Below are 15237 nucleotides of genomic sequence, written 5' to 3'. Positions count from 1 at the left end.
GTTACCCATTCACTGGATAGGGGGGGGGGGGTCAGAAAAAAAATCTCGACTGCACCTGGGATCGATCTCGTGTCTCTTTGCATGTGAATCAAGTGCTCTACCAACTGAGCTATCGGGACCCCCAACAAACTTGATACTAAGCTAAAAAAAAACAACTTTGTTTTCAGATTTTGTTATTTTTTTGAAGCTATTATAGTCATTTGTGTACAATATAAATTACAGTGAGTCTCTTCTCGCAGTTAGATCTCCACTGGCAATCACACATTGTAAATTAAAATCTCCCAATTTTTAAGAAAAAGGAAGATTAAAATATGAGCTTATACATAGAGCAATATCCACTAAACGTGCTCAATGCGCTTTAGAAGGGGAACCTGACCAACAGCAACATATAACATGTAGAACGAGACATGCTGCTTGTTAGGCAATATTGCAATTTTTTTCCGACATAGACAACACCTGTTAACGACCGGGTACTCATTGTACACCCTATACGGTGAGAGAATGTGAATATATACAGACCTGCCAAATTGAAAACGTCAAATTAATTTAGTAATTTAATTTGACAAGGAAACAAGTAAATTCTAAAATTGTGTACTAGCAACCGCAATTTGACATTGATGATCGCTTCAACATTACACCGCCATGCTTATGCGCTGTCGAAATGCTTTATTATTACTATTATTATTGTTATTATTAATACTAATGTCATTATTATTGTTATTATTATTATTAATACTAATATCATTGTAGTTATTATTATTATTATCATCATTATCATCATCATCATTAATATCAAAATTGTAGTAGTAGTAGTAGTAGTAGTAGTAGTAGTAGTAGTAGTAGTAGTAGTAGTAGTAGTAATAGTAGTAGTAGTAGTAGTAGTAGTAGTAGTAGTAGTAGTAGTAGTAGTAGTAGTAGTAGTAGTAGTAGTAGTAGTAGTAGTAGTAGTCGTGTAGTCATATTGTCATTATTATTATTTTCATCATCATTATTTATGTATTATTGAGAATTAAAAATTCGTAATTTCATAAAATTTCTTCCGTAATTGGCCATGAAATTTGACTAAAATTTGTAAAATTATGAAAAATTTGTAAGATTCGGCAGGTATGTAAAGAGCCTTTTCCAAGGAATAGACAATATCATCAAATAGGTAAGTCTTACTTTGATATTTGCATCTTTACAAAACAGACAGGGGTCGTGTTCGATGAGATGTAAAGATTTCGCCTTGTCCATGAAGTAAATCAGTAGAAGGAATTTCTTGACAGTGTGTCTTGATATAGCAGATGCATAGCCTGAAATAAAATTTGGCAAAATTATATATATCTGTTCAAATTTATTACTTACTTAATTCTCTTCGGACCTTGAGGCACATATGGCATCCAAGACATCTCCAGTTTTTGCAACCGGCTGTATTCCAGGACAGACCTGCTTCCTTTAATTCTTTCTCCATGGTCCTTCGCCAGGTTTCTTTGGGTCTTCCCCACTTTCTTTTCCCACCTGCTGTCTAGTACAAGGCTGTCTTGGGAAGTGACCCTTTTTTTCATTCTGACCACACGACCCAGCCAATGTCATATTCTTTTTATTTGGGTTTCAATGCTAGTGCTTTCTTCCACAAATCCACTGTTTTCATTTTTGTAGGCCAAAATAAATTTAAAATTCTTTTTAGACACTTGTTCTGAAAGGTTTCTAGTTTCTATGTTATGGAGGATGTTTTTTTCCAGCTTTCACTTCCATAAAGCAGTACACCTAAAACATTGCTCTTGTATATTTTCAGCTTTGTCTTTCTCATAATTTGCTTTGATTTCCAAAAGTATTTCAGCATGCCAATTTGCCTTCGAATTCTGTGATTGATGTCGTGTTCAAATTTATTAGGTTCATTTATTGTTATTTTTTTCATGTCAGAAATATAATTGGAAAAATGTCAACAAGATAAAATCAACAGGAAAGAAAAGTCGTGACATCAAACCCTCTAAATTGAGCTTTTATATAGTGCAAAATCCACTAAACGTGCTCAAAGCGCTATACATAGGGTCTCTGAGCAACAGCAACACATAACATCTTGTAGAACGAGACATGACCCTGGTAGGCGATAATACAATTTTTTTTTCCAACAGAGACAGTGCTGTTAACAACCAGGTACTCATTTTACACCTGAGTATGGTGAGAGAATGTGAGTAAAGAGTCTTTTCCAAGGAATCAACTATGAGACGTGCGAGGCTCGAACCCAAGACCTTCCGAAAGCGAGTGTCATACTATTAGACTACATAGCCTGAATCAAAGAGAGAGTGAGAGAGAATAAGAAAGTGTGTGTGTGGGGGGGGGGGGGTTGAGAGACAGAGAGAGAGAGTGCGTGTAAGAGAGAGAGAGAGAGAGAGAGAGAGAGAGAGAGAGAGAGAGAGAGAGAGAGAGAGAGAGAGAGAAAGAGAGAGAAGAGATACCTTCAGTATAGAGATGAGGTACTGATGGATGGGCATATTCAGCCTCTATGTCAGGACACGCCATCAGTCTTGTGACAATGAATCTAGACAGGCCTATGACGTCCATGTTGGAGTGCAGGGGAAGGACTTCACCAAAAACAGTCTGAAAAGGGAGATAAATATGTCAGTGCATGACATAATCAGTCAGAGGTGAAAGTTTTGGATTTTCTGAAAGAATATGCTCCCCAGAGCATTCTTATCTTTATTTGAAGTAAATCGGGTGATTTTTCATGAAGTTATGGTCAGATGTATGGGAAAGGTATCCAGCATCTTTTCACAAATTTCATACTTTTCAACTTGACTAGTTGTAAAAAATATTTAGAAATGAAATTAAGCTTTGATATTTCCCGAAGATGTTTTGACAAGAACTCATTTTTCATAAAAATTGACTTTCTAACTAAACGTGGCAATATCTCAGTTCAAACCTTTTCACCATCCAACTGATTACGTCAGTCACTGTAACAAATATCTTTCAGAGTTAAATTAAAACTTTTCTTTTGCTCACAAAAATACGACCTGTCACATAGAGCAAGAGCAACACATACCTCCAGTCCAATCCTCAGCCAGAGAGAGCTGAATTGAAGCAAGAGATCCAAAACACTTTGCTTGATGCCTTCAGTTAGAAAAACAGAAAAAATAAAATAAAAACAACCGGTCAAAGTTGCAATCATTGAAGTTTACCAGAGGCTTGTTGCACAGGCAAAAAAAACAAACAGTTGAGCTTTTATATAGCGCAGTATGCACTAAACGTGCTCAAAGCACTTTACAAGGGGTCCCTGACCAACAGCAACACATAACATAACGAACGAGACATGATGCTTGTTAGGCGGTGATACAATTATTTTTTTTCCATCAGAGACAACGCTGTTAAAAGCCAAGTACTTATTTTACACCTGAGTACGGTGAGAGTGTGAGAATGTGAGTAAAGAGTCTTTTCCAAGACGAGGCTCGAACCCAGGACCTTCTGATCCGAAAGCGAGTGTCATACCACAAGACCACATAGCCGCACAAGGCAAAGGAAGTCAAAAATCTAGCTTAAGGATAGAAAATGGGAAACTATTTGATATTAGCAAATTGGGTATCATCTGGGACACAACCCAAATCTTGATGATACTTAACGCCCTTTATTGATTCTAACGTCATTCTCCATTTCATAAACGACAATGTGAAATTGAATGTAAGCTTCAATTTAATATACGAAAACAGATCAAATGGACGTTTCAGGTTTCCCTTTAATCAACAAAACAGGATGAATGAAACACTACATACGAATGAGATTCTCTCTCACACACACTGCTTACCTAGATCAGCATGCAACATCCTGTCCTTTCGGGCGGAGATTCTCTGACTCTCCACCTCCACTTCAATCCGACGGATGATCTCAACCACTTCATTCGACTGGTACAGCTTGCAGGCAGCCCTGCGTAGATTGTTTAATCGTCGCCGGGCAGTGTATGCACGGAATGACAGGACCTCTTTCGTGGGGGCTAACCTTGGAGGAACGGATTGTTGCTGGTGGTCGAGGGACAACACTCCAGCATCCACTAAGATACAAAAAAAATATTTTTTAATTACTTTCATTAGAAAGCATGATGCAAATACTGCTCGAATCTCAAAAAAATAAATAGCAACAGTCGAATGAAATAGAAGCTTCAATTTAATTTTCTTTTAAATAAAAAAAATTGAGCTTTATATAGCGCAATATCCACTAAATGTGCTCAAAGCGCTTTACAAGGGGTCCCTGGTCAACAGCAACACATAACATGTAGGACGGGACATGACGCCTGTTAGGCGATATTACAATTTTTCCGACAAAGACAATGCTGTTAACGGCCAGGTATTCATTTTACACCTGAGTACGGTGAGAGAATGTGAGTAAAGAGCCTTTTCCAAGGACTCAACTATGTGCCGAGCGAGAGGCTCGAACCCAGGACCTTCCGATCCGAAAGCGAGTGTCATACCACTAGACCACATAGCCGCACACAAAAAAAAAGGTGTAGTGCATTAGGTTAACTCTCTCAAGTTCACCCTCATTGTAAATCGTACAAATTTGTTTGATTTTCCATGCATATGAACTCGAGTGAGTTAAGGCATTGTTGTTTGTTGTTTTGTTTTTAAGGGTTTTACGGCGCTTGCAACACATTTAGGTCATATCAGCGCCAGTAAAAAGGAAGAAAATAGGATAGTAAAAAGTTCTAGAATTACTATTAAAGCTCCCTAGAAAAGGTAAGACAAAGGGAAACTGGTTCAAATAGGGAACAGATGTAGATTCCAAGAGCATACCACCAATGTACTTAGTTTGAGATCACCTAAAAGTCTCATCCAGACACAAGCACAGGTCCCAACTAAGAGGAATACACTCAAATGTTTACAAATCATAAATAATATGTCAACAAAACAAGACAGTGCAAAACAGAGATTTACAAGGAAAAACATGTCATGTCCCAAAACTAACTATACATTTGACTGTTTCCCTCTCAGCCAGGGCATCCTGCCAGGGCCAGGACAAAACCAAGTAATCTCTCTGTGACCTGGAAGGTTCTGGGTTCGAGCCCCGCTTCAGGCACTTTCGTTTTTTTTCCTTGTGCAAGATTATAAACCCCCTATTTGCTCACTTGGACAACATGGGTGATTCCTATTGACATCAGACATCTTGTTTGATGAATTATCTATATTCCTTCGTGGAATTCCTAGGTGCCGATATCTTATGATGTCGTGGCGAAAGGACAAAATAATTTTTTTTAAAAAGACATGATGTGGATGTTTCAAGTTTCCCCTTTGTCAATAAAACACAATAAATGAAACACTAAAAAGACAAATGAGAACTGAAAGGATGGTATTGTTAACAACGTGCAAAAAGAATTATAATATATCACAACACCTTCGGAAAATAATAAAATACTAAACACAGAAAGAATGTTTTGGGCTCAAAACCCTTCTTAAGTCCAATGCAATTTTAATCCAGAAAGAGTGAAATACACAAATTTAGAGAAAAGTCTCTTACTTTTAGGCTTAGATGTGGCAGTCATGTATTCATTGGGCGGGGTCAGGACAAAATTAAGCCACTGCGCAAATCCATGCTCCTGTTTTTCCATCCAGCGATCGTCATAATACATATTCCGCGCTGCAAAAGGCATAGGGTGTCTGGGCTGCGTGGCTGGTAAAAAAAAAATAAAAAATATATATATATATATATAAACAAAATTTGCAACCTCTGCTGAGAAGAAAAATTCTTCATCATCACAAAACCGAACCTGGCACCACTCAACAGAAGAAACAAACTAACATCCTCATGCAGACATAGAAACAAACACCTTTTATGTAATTACGAACCACCATAAACACGAAGCTAGAAAAGTACAAAAAACACAACAATCTACTTTCATTTCCACTTCATGATGAGAGCAAACGCTCGAAACAATATTGTAGAAGTTGAGTTGATCATAATTATACTCGAAATGTTTTATATATAAAAACAGCTATCATTGCTGATGGCGAGAAAAAATGAAAAAGGAGGAAAAAAATTTTAACGACAGCCTTTGAGCACCATTTTTAGTGCACTAAGCCTGAGATGCACATTCCTCCCACCAAATCCAAGTATCAGTAACACATTGTATAGTCACCTGGAACAACTACAAAAGACGTCATGGCAGAAGGCCGCAAGGCTAGAGCTCAGGTGGTCGCTGGTTCAGATAAAGTAATTAAGTAAGTAGTGTACTAAACCCCACATTTAGAGCAAAATTGAAATGATAAACTATCACTGATACTCTAAAAAGTAATAAACAAAAATGAATATAACTAGAACAGCTTCAAAAAAAGAATAAATACCAAACATTTCTCTGCCGTCAATATGGAATTTAGTAATGTATTTATGTCTTTATTGGTTTTTGTTGTTGGCTGAAGAAGGGTTTTGAGCCAAAAATGTGTCCGTGTTTGGTATTTTTTTTTTTTTTTTTTTTTTTTTTGAGCTGTTACATATTCTTTTTTTTTTTGTTTATATTACTTTTTACAGTCCACAGCTTCTAGCAGCCTAGTATCACTTTGATACTCAAGCGAACCCCTGGAAAGTTGGAAACTTGTTCCACCACACATCCAGTCTCCCACTGCCAGTACATTTGATTGGGGGAAATTCCTCCTCGGACTCCAAAATCGCAGATTAAGGCAGGATTCCGAGAGAGAGAGACCATTTACACCCTGAGTACTCCTTCAGAGCCACCAGGGGCCCCGAGTTTATCCCGGTTTCTATCGTGTGGAACGGACAATAGTAATTGTTTAGTTAGGACGCTAATGTATCGCAAAGTACTTTCTGCCAGATCTAACAGACTCAGCTACCCATTCACTGCTGGGTGGATAGGGAGGTCAGGAAAAAAAAAATCTCCACTACACCCTGGATCGATCTCGGTCCCTTTGCGTGTGAAGAGAGTGCTCTATCAACTGAGCTATCGGGACCCCATGTTTATGAATTACTTCCAAAGACTGTTACATTAAAGTATGCAGTTCTGTATCATTAGATGAATATCATCTTGCCAAATTGAAAGAAAAGTTGTCTTTATTATTATTATTATTAGTTGTTTTTTTGTTTGCTTGTATTTTTAAAATCTTCTTTGTCTTACTTACTTATCCGAACCAGCGACCACCTGAGCCCTTCGGTCTTGTGCCATGACGTAGAAGTTAGACGTCTTTTGTAGTTGTTCCAGGTGACTATAAAGTGCGTTAAATCTTCTTTGTCAATATGTACAGCAGAGATCTAATTAAAAACTCACCATTCTTCGATTTCTTGACCAAAATCAATTTGGACTGTGCTACTCCCTTGACTGGCCCCTTCATTGTTTGAGACTGACGAGTGGCTGAAATAGGAAAACATTTTAATTGAAAATGTTTGTTAGCATTCGTTTTAAGTACAGTGATAACAACCTCAAGAAACATGTGTTGTAAGGTGGTAGGGGAAAAAAGATTGTCATCCCAAGCCCCCCCCCCCCCAAGTGTAATTTCCCCAGAGAGAAACAAGTAATTTCCTTTTTTTTTTTTTAAGTGTAATCCCCCCCCCCCCTCCCCTCCCACCCTGAAAATAATATATATATATAAATATAAATAAATTAAAAAAAGAAATTTCCTTTATTCATCCCCATGGAGAAATTTGTCTCAAGGGTCTATTCCAAGAGAAGACTGGAAGGAATAACCCAGGCGTCAGCTGCAGTGCAGAACCGCAAAGTGAGCAAGGACGAGGTGACTGGATCAAGGTCACACAATGAGGCAGGTAGTCGAACTTGGTACCTTTTGGATACGAAGCAAAGACCGTACCACTGAGCCACGCGGCGTTTAAATCCAGCTTGATCCCCATTTCAGACCTGCCTATATATAAATTTCAAAATTCGTAGTTTTTAAGATATATTAAAAGGCAATAGAGTCTCTTTAATTAACTTAATAGATAAAAAATTTACCATCACAAGGATTAAATAACACTTCAAAATCCTTGACATTATGTAGTCTGGCATGCAACAACTTTCATTTACAACCAATTTTCATGACTTACAGATGCTCAGGAAACTTCTGAAATTGAAACCAAAATTTCGTAATTCTACGAATTTTCCGTAGTAGCAGGGGTCGTGGATAGCTCATACGGTAGAGTCACGATCTCCCCTGCCAGGCCGAGTTGTCGTACCAGTAACGTAGCCGGTTCGAGCTCCCATCACCGCCGCAAAGTTTTTATTCTCTGTTGTTTTCTGGCACTTTCCTACTCACTTCATTTCTTGTAATTAGCAGGCAGGTGTGTCATCTCATGAGTAAAATTTCACACCTTTCACAGTGTTGTGACACTGTACAAATTCCCTTAAAGGAAAATGGCAGCCTGTCAACAATAATATATTTTCAAAGATTTTTTTCGTATTGGAACAATTCTTGTCGTAACAGTTGGTGGCATCTCCCTAGGAACAGAACCTGAAGAAAACAATCCCCTTGGAGGTGAATATAAAGGGAATTTTATTTATTATCTATTTCATTTACTTATATTTATTAATTTAATTTTTCAACTACAAAATCATATCACTCACCCATTAGAGATACATTGAGGGTCTTTTCTGTACGGTCAACATTTTTAGAGGTTGGAGCTCTCACTTGTTCTTTTCTCACCCCTCTCTGCTTACTGGTCAAGTCAACATGTGCTCTATTGTAAGATGAACCAGCTGTTCTTGATGTGTTAGTGGTCTTTTCATATCTCTTGGTGGCTTTATCACTATTCAAAACTACCGCTGGTCCCAACCTTCTCTCATCCTTAACTTCTGTTTTATTTCCACAACCAATCTCCGAAGACTGCATCTTATGAGCCTGAAACTTCTCCTTACGATTCTTCATCTGTTTGGACATTTCCACGACTCCGTTATCAGAATCTGACACTGTCTTGGAATCTGTAACAGCCGTCTTCGTTGACATCATATTTACAGATCTAATTTCTTTCTCTCCGATCTCTTTCACATGTTTTACACAGTGGGTGAATGCCATGCCTTCTTCGACCACGGTGTCTTTTGCATGTTCTGTCTGACTGTTATCGTCATTATAATCTCCCTTTGGTGTTTCGAGGTTGGTGAAAGATACCCCTTCGCCATGATCGAGATGAATGAAATCATTCGCTTTGTTTTCAAATTCATCATCCATAGAACTGGTGGTGAGAGTGGGTGTAACAGAATTGCTATAGTCTTTGCTGGTACTGGAAGGAAGGACAGCGGACACACCATCGCCATCACACTGAGTGCTGCTATTCAACGAATCTACGGAAATACTGTCCCGAGAATTGCTTCCTTCATTGGATAATATTTCATAGTCAACAATGTGAGGACTAATCACGCAGACTGATGTTATTGCCAATTCAAATTCATTCTTCAAAGAGGGAATGCTGTCGAAGCCAAACTGAGCCGCATCATTATAAGTTTCCTTTTTATCCTCGAGAGAATCTTCAATATCCAGGGGTTTCTGTTGCCTTTTACTGATTTCAACCACCTCAGAATCTTTAACAAAGGTAGACATCAGAGTATTTACAGAGTCTAAGCTAAAAGTTTTTTCACTTGTTGAGAAAATTTGATTAGGGGCCAAATCCTCTGGTCTAAATTCCATGTTCTCATATTCCGAAATGTCTTTCTTATCTGTATTTATGTAAGTCTCATCAACTGGGCGCACACCACTGTCCATTTCATCAAAAAGTTTCTGCCTGTTGCTGGTCATTGCAGTCTGCAACGCGTCAGATGGACGCGATTTAGTGACAGTCATGGTATGACATCTAGACCCAACATCTGCAGAATCGTTTGATCTCAGGGGAGAATTACTTGGAAATAAAGACAGTGAGATTGCATTATCCTCTGGGTCGACAACAGACATGCTGTTATTCATTCTGCAGCAAGAATCATTTGTGACCATTTCATTATGGTCCACGTTTTTGGTGGATGGCCTCATGGAAGCCTTAGGACCCGAATGAAGATTGTTTTTGCCCTTTGAAACTTTAGGACTGAAAAATTTTCCACCAGAATTTCTTATCGATTGCTGAGCATGCCTGCTAAGAGGACTTTTCCTAAACCTTTGACCTTTTAGTGACCTTTTTCCTGGTGAAAATCTTTTTGTTTCACTGTTTTTGTCTCGTTTTGCTGACTTCTGGATGACAAAAGTTTCACGTCTCGGACTATCCAAAAAACTTGGATCCGGAGATAAGAATTTCTTGGACGGAACAGAATTATCTTTTATCAGCCCACTTTTTCTATAAATTTTGGTGCACGTCGGTGGTGATTTTACATGAATTACCTCTTTCCTATCTACTTTATTTGTCGAACTCAATGACTTTCTAGCTCTAGAACTCAATGACTTTCTAGCTCTAGTGGAGGCAGCGTGCGATTTCAATGAAGCTTTTGGTGTCAAGGAAAGCGGGGAGTTACTACTAAGCAGGGATAAATTAACATTATCCAAATGCTTTATCATGATAGTGTGAGGAATAGAATTGTTGAAAACAGTGGACGGGCTGGGAATAATATTATTGTCTTGCTGCTGCTCTTCCAATATGATACTTCCATTATTCCAGGTTTTTCTCATGTCCTCCATGAATGAGTTGGGACTAACCAAACCTTTGCCTGCCGGTATTATGTGACAGCTATTGCTCACAGTTCCGTTAATTCCAGTGGAATCAATATCGTTATCATTAGCAACGACATTAGTTCCTTTGTTTTTCATTGGAGTTGAAGCCTGTGTGATGAATGACAGTGATTGGTCCAAAATAGTATTTGGTGACATTGAGCTAAGATCCGACGATGAAAGTGTCAAAGTTCTAGAACCCTGAGGAGTTCTGCATTGAATTTGTTTGCTGGAATATTTCATCTTATCAGAAGGAGATAAAACTGTGTTGGGGATTGGCTTATTTTCAAATATCGCCTTACAATTATCAGCAATGGACAATGTACTGTTTTTACCGGTAGCAATGTCGTATGTCATATCTTTACCATCAATGTCGGAAAGGACACACACAGTTGATTCGCAATAACCTTTGCCCCCGGGACTTGACATGAAATTTGCATCCCCATCCGGTATGACTGGGATCGGACTCATCACCACGTCATTACTATCACCATTACTACCAAACAATGTCCTCTTCTTAGAAATTTCTTGACTAGACGAAAACGACTCATGCCCCTGTTTCACCTCTCTGCTGCCAATAATCGTTGACTCTAGCACAGTAGGGGTGATATGTTGTGATCTTGGAGATATGTTTTCTTCATTCTCCAAAGCCAACCAGGAAGTTCCCCATCCCTCAGCTTTTCCATCACGGCCGATAAATGACAATTTTTCATCTTTATTTTTATCATTCGCGTGCTTGCGTGATCCAATTTCCCAGTCATCACTTGCAATATTACGATGTAACGTCTTGCTCTCCACTAGGACCTGTAGGTCTCTCATTTCCTGACTGCGACGTGGATTGTAGTTCGATTTGATTCTGGTTAAAGCAGGAGTTTGAATGACCACACCATTTTCACGCTCTGATGGAAACATCCTGCCCCTTCTCTGCAAATAAAAATATTGGCAAAGAATTTTTTTTTTAAATAAATTTTAAAAAATAGAATGTAAAAGAAACTTTTAAAAAGTAATGAACAAAAATGAATATCTATATATAACAGCTTCAAAATAGAACTGAAGGTTTGGGGATAAAAAATAATTTTTTAATTATGCCCTTCCACCACGACATCATAAGATATCGTCACCTTGGCATTCCACGATGGAATATAGATAATCCATCAAACAAGATGTCTGATGTCAATAGGAATCACCCATGTTGTCCAAGTGAGCAAATTGGGGGTTAATAATCTTGCCCAAGGAAAAAATCCAAAGTGCCTGAAGCGGGAGTCGAACCCGGGACCTCCCAGGTCACAGTGGAATGCCTTAACCAACCGGCCACAACACAATAAAAACACAAATAGATTACTTTAAAAACCAGATGGACTTGATTGTACCAGATTTGACGTGCTAAATACATACCTGCCTACTTGAAAAATTTCAGTAAGAAATACAAAATTCATCAGTAATTAATGGTCAAATTTCAGTAATACTAAAGCAAACAAAAATAATGATAGATACACCCTTTTATATATATGTAAAATAAACTTACCATGTTATAAAGGCTTACTTCTTATGAGGGTCAAGCCTCAATCAAAGTCCATTTTTCACAGCATGGCAAAATATTCATAAAAAATCAAGTCCAGTGAATAAGTAAAAACGACATCTGCTACAAATTCTACACATTATATATATTAACACCATTTACAGTTCTTCAAACAAAATATTAATATTTATACACACTATATTACAGATGATGAAATAAATCCTCTCTTACTACTGACTCTTTGAAGATGTCAGTGCCACAGAATAAGCATGTTTCAACCTTTTCAAAGTTGATGAACTGAAATCCATGTCACCTTTCTTTGTCTTTGTCATTAACAAAGTATCAAGGGTGTCCTCTTTCGGGGTTGCTTTCTGCTCTGTTTTTATCTTCCTCACAAGGGAAAAAATTCTCTCACAATGGGCACTACTGTGGGGGATTGTTAAGAGGCCCAACATAAAATTTGCTATGTTCTTGAAAGGCATCACACCTATTCCATCCTGGAAATTTTTCATTTTCAACCAGAACATGTCTATTCTCCTTCCCTCCTTAAACTCAAACTCAGTAAACTGAAGCTCCAAGAATTCTTCTATCAAAGTATCTTATTATTTTTTAATTTAACGTTGCGACCATTTGTATCAGTAATATTTCTTCTATCTCTGTAAGTCCGTAATTGTCCTTACACTTCCGTAACAATTATGAACGGTCCGTAATAAGAGGCATGTATGTAAATATGTCTCTGTTGTCTATCTGTTTTTTAAGTAATGTATACATGTTATTTCTTTAGTGGTGGCTAAAGAAGGCTTTTGAGCCTCAAACATAGCCTGTGTGGCTATGTGGTCTTGTGGTATGACACTCGCTTTCGGAGCGGGTTCGAGCCTCGCTCTGCACATAGTTGAGTCCTTGGAAAGACTCTTTACTCACATTCTCTCACCGTACTCAGGTGTAAAATGAGTACCTGGCTGTGAACAGCGTTGTTTCTGTCCGGAAAAAAGATGTAATATCGCCTGACAGGAGTCATGTCTCGTTCTACATTATGTGTTGCTGTTGGTCAGGGACCCCTTGTAAAGTGCTTTGATCACATTTATATAAAAGCTCTTTTCTCGTTTTTAAAGTAATGTATTCATGTTATTTTTTTATTGATGGCTAAAGAAGGCTTTTCTTTTCAGCTTGAAACATTGCGTGTTTGGTATTTTGTTCTTTTTTTGAAGCTCTCCTCTACTCATTTTTTGTTCATCGGCTTAGTATTCACTAAAACAATCTTTTACAAAGCACATAGCGACCTACTTTTCAGAGAGCTAAAACAGGACATCTAGTCGCACAACACACACCAAAACATCAGTTAAAATGAGCTAAAATGAGCTTTTATATCGTGCAATATCTACTAAATGTGCTCAAAGCGCTTTACAAGGGGTCCCTGGCCAAGAGCAACATTTAACATTTAGGACCCTCCGATCCTAAAGCGAGTGTAACAATACCAGAAGGTCACATAGCCGCACATTAGTTGTCTCGCTATAGGATGATATGACACTCGCCTTTGGATCAGAAGGTCCTGAGTTGTAGTCCCGAGTGGCACAGAGTGGAGTCACTTGCTAAAAGTAAAAGCGGTTTCTGTGTATGGATGATCTTTATTGATAGCAAGCTTTATGTGGTCTAGTGGTTATGACACTCGCTTTCGGTTTGGAAGGTCCTGGGTTCGAGCCTCGCTCGGCGCATAGTTGAGTCCTTGGAGAAGGCTCTTTCCTCGCATTCTCTCACTGTACTCAGGTTAAAATGAGTATCAGGTCGTTAACAGCTTTGTCTCTGTCCGAAAAAATTGTCACATTGCCTAACAGTAACAGGAGTCATGTCCCGTCCTATATGTTAAATGTTGCTGTTGGCCCTTGTAAAGCACTTTGAGCACATTTAGTGGATATTCCTTATATATAAGCTCAATTTAGACTAGAAGAAAAGATGCCATCACCCTGAAACCAGAAGATCGATTACACAAGGTATGTCTCCAGACCTCAGAAAAGTGATTTTAATCATTTCCAATGAGATTGGAACCAGTATTTAGACATCACAATTTCGTTCCCTATTAAAATTGAAGATAAGATACTCACGGTTCTTTTAACAGGCTTAGGGTTCTCAGCTGTACCAAAGAGGTAACACTGCAAACGGTACACACCATCCACGTGAAACTGCACCATTTCCCTCACACTGGCCGCTTCATCTGGACACCAGGTGATTTCCAAACTGAAAACATCTCCTGGTTGGACTTTAAACCTGGTGTGGTCCAAATTAAACTTTCTTTTGAAGGGGAATTTCTCAACGATTACTTCTTGCACATAGTCATGAGGGTTGCGAACAATCAAAGTGCGGAATTTCGTTGATCCCACAATTGCCTTACCAAAACCCAACCGAGGAGCGCTGGTAAAATGGGTTAAGGTCAGAGTCTCCACAGTATCAACACTGCGTCTTTTGACTTTCTTCGGATGAGATTTTTTGTCTTGCTCAGGCTTCGGGTCAAGGGAGGTAAGTGGTGGTGTATCAAACCAAGACCTTCTTGACCTGCGACTGGGAGTGAGTGGCCCTTGAGATGATGCCATGACTTGAACGGCTTTAAAACTTGCTCTACCTCGACACTAGGTCTGCATCTTACAACTTCTTTACACGCTAAAAATCTGCAGATCAAAAAAAAAAAAAAATTAAATCAAGTAAAGTAAAGTAAAATAAAAATCTTTCAATAAACTGCAGGTATGTGGTCTAGTGGTATGACACTCATCTTCCGGTCCAGTTTTCGAGTCCCACTCTTAGCAATGTATAATTGAATCTTTGGAAAAGGCTCTTCACTCACATTATCTCATCATACTTGGGTGTAAAATGAGTACCTGGCCATTAACAGTGTTGTCTCTGAAAAAAATTATTATATATCACCCAACAGTAACAGGTGTCATGTCTCGTTTTACATGTTAAGAGTTGCTGTTGGCTGGGGACGCCTTCAGAAGACCTTTGAGCGTGTTTAGTGGATATTGCGCTAACTATATGCACATTGAACAAGTAGAGGAATAAGAGTAAAATGATGAAGCATCATAATCATTAAAAAGTCATCAACCAATGGCCTGTGCGGCTATGTGGTCTTGTGGTATGACACTC

At 38.5% G+C, this 15237-nt stretch overlaps 1 protein-coding gene across 2 annotated transcripts in view; it reads right to left on the bottom strand.

Annotated features, from left to right (window-relative positions):
• The window catches only part of LOC144980221 (uncharacterized), a 56135-nt gene that overhangs the window by 30787 nt on the left and 10111 nt on the right, over positions 1-15237 (bottom strand). For both annotated transcript variants that reach the window (XM_078927810.1, XM_078927811.1), the window contains exons 2-9: positions 14205-14765; positions 8528-11510; positions 7241-7324; positions 5482-5634; positions 3779-4021; positions 3023-3090; positions 2439-2580; positions 1162-1292 (exon numbers count right to left, since the gene is read on the bottom strand). In XM_078927810.1, the coding sequence (XP_078783936.1) occupies positions 1162-1292; positions 2439-2580; positions 3023-3090; positions 3779-4021; positions 5482-5634; positions 7241-7324; positions 8528-11510; positions 14205-14690 (4290 nt within the window). In that variant the 5' untranslated portion in view covers positions 14691-14765. The remainder of the gene's footprint in view (positions 1-1161; positions 1293-2438; positions 2581-3022; positions 3091-3778; positions 4022-5481; positions 5635-7240; positions 7325-8527; positions 11511-14204; positions 14766-15237) is intronic.

This window comes from Berghia stephanieae, chromosome 9 (genome assembly GCF_034508935.2).
Source record: "Berghia stephanieae isolate SIO BIC M18660-M18661 chromosome 9, UCSD_Bste_1.3, whole genome shotgun sequence".
Taxonomy (NCBI): Eukaryota; Metazoa; Mollusca; class Gastropoda; order Nudibranchia; family Aeolidiidae; genus Berghia; species Berghia stephanieae.
The sequence above is the reverse complement of the archived record's forward strand: the minus strand, read 5'-3'. Positions and strand labels throughout refer to the sequence as shown.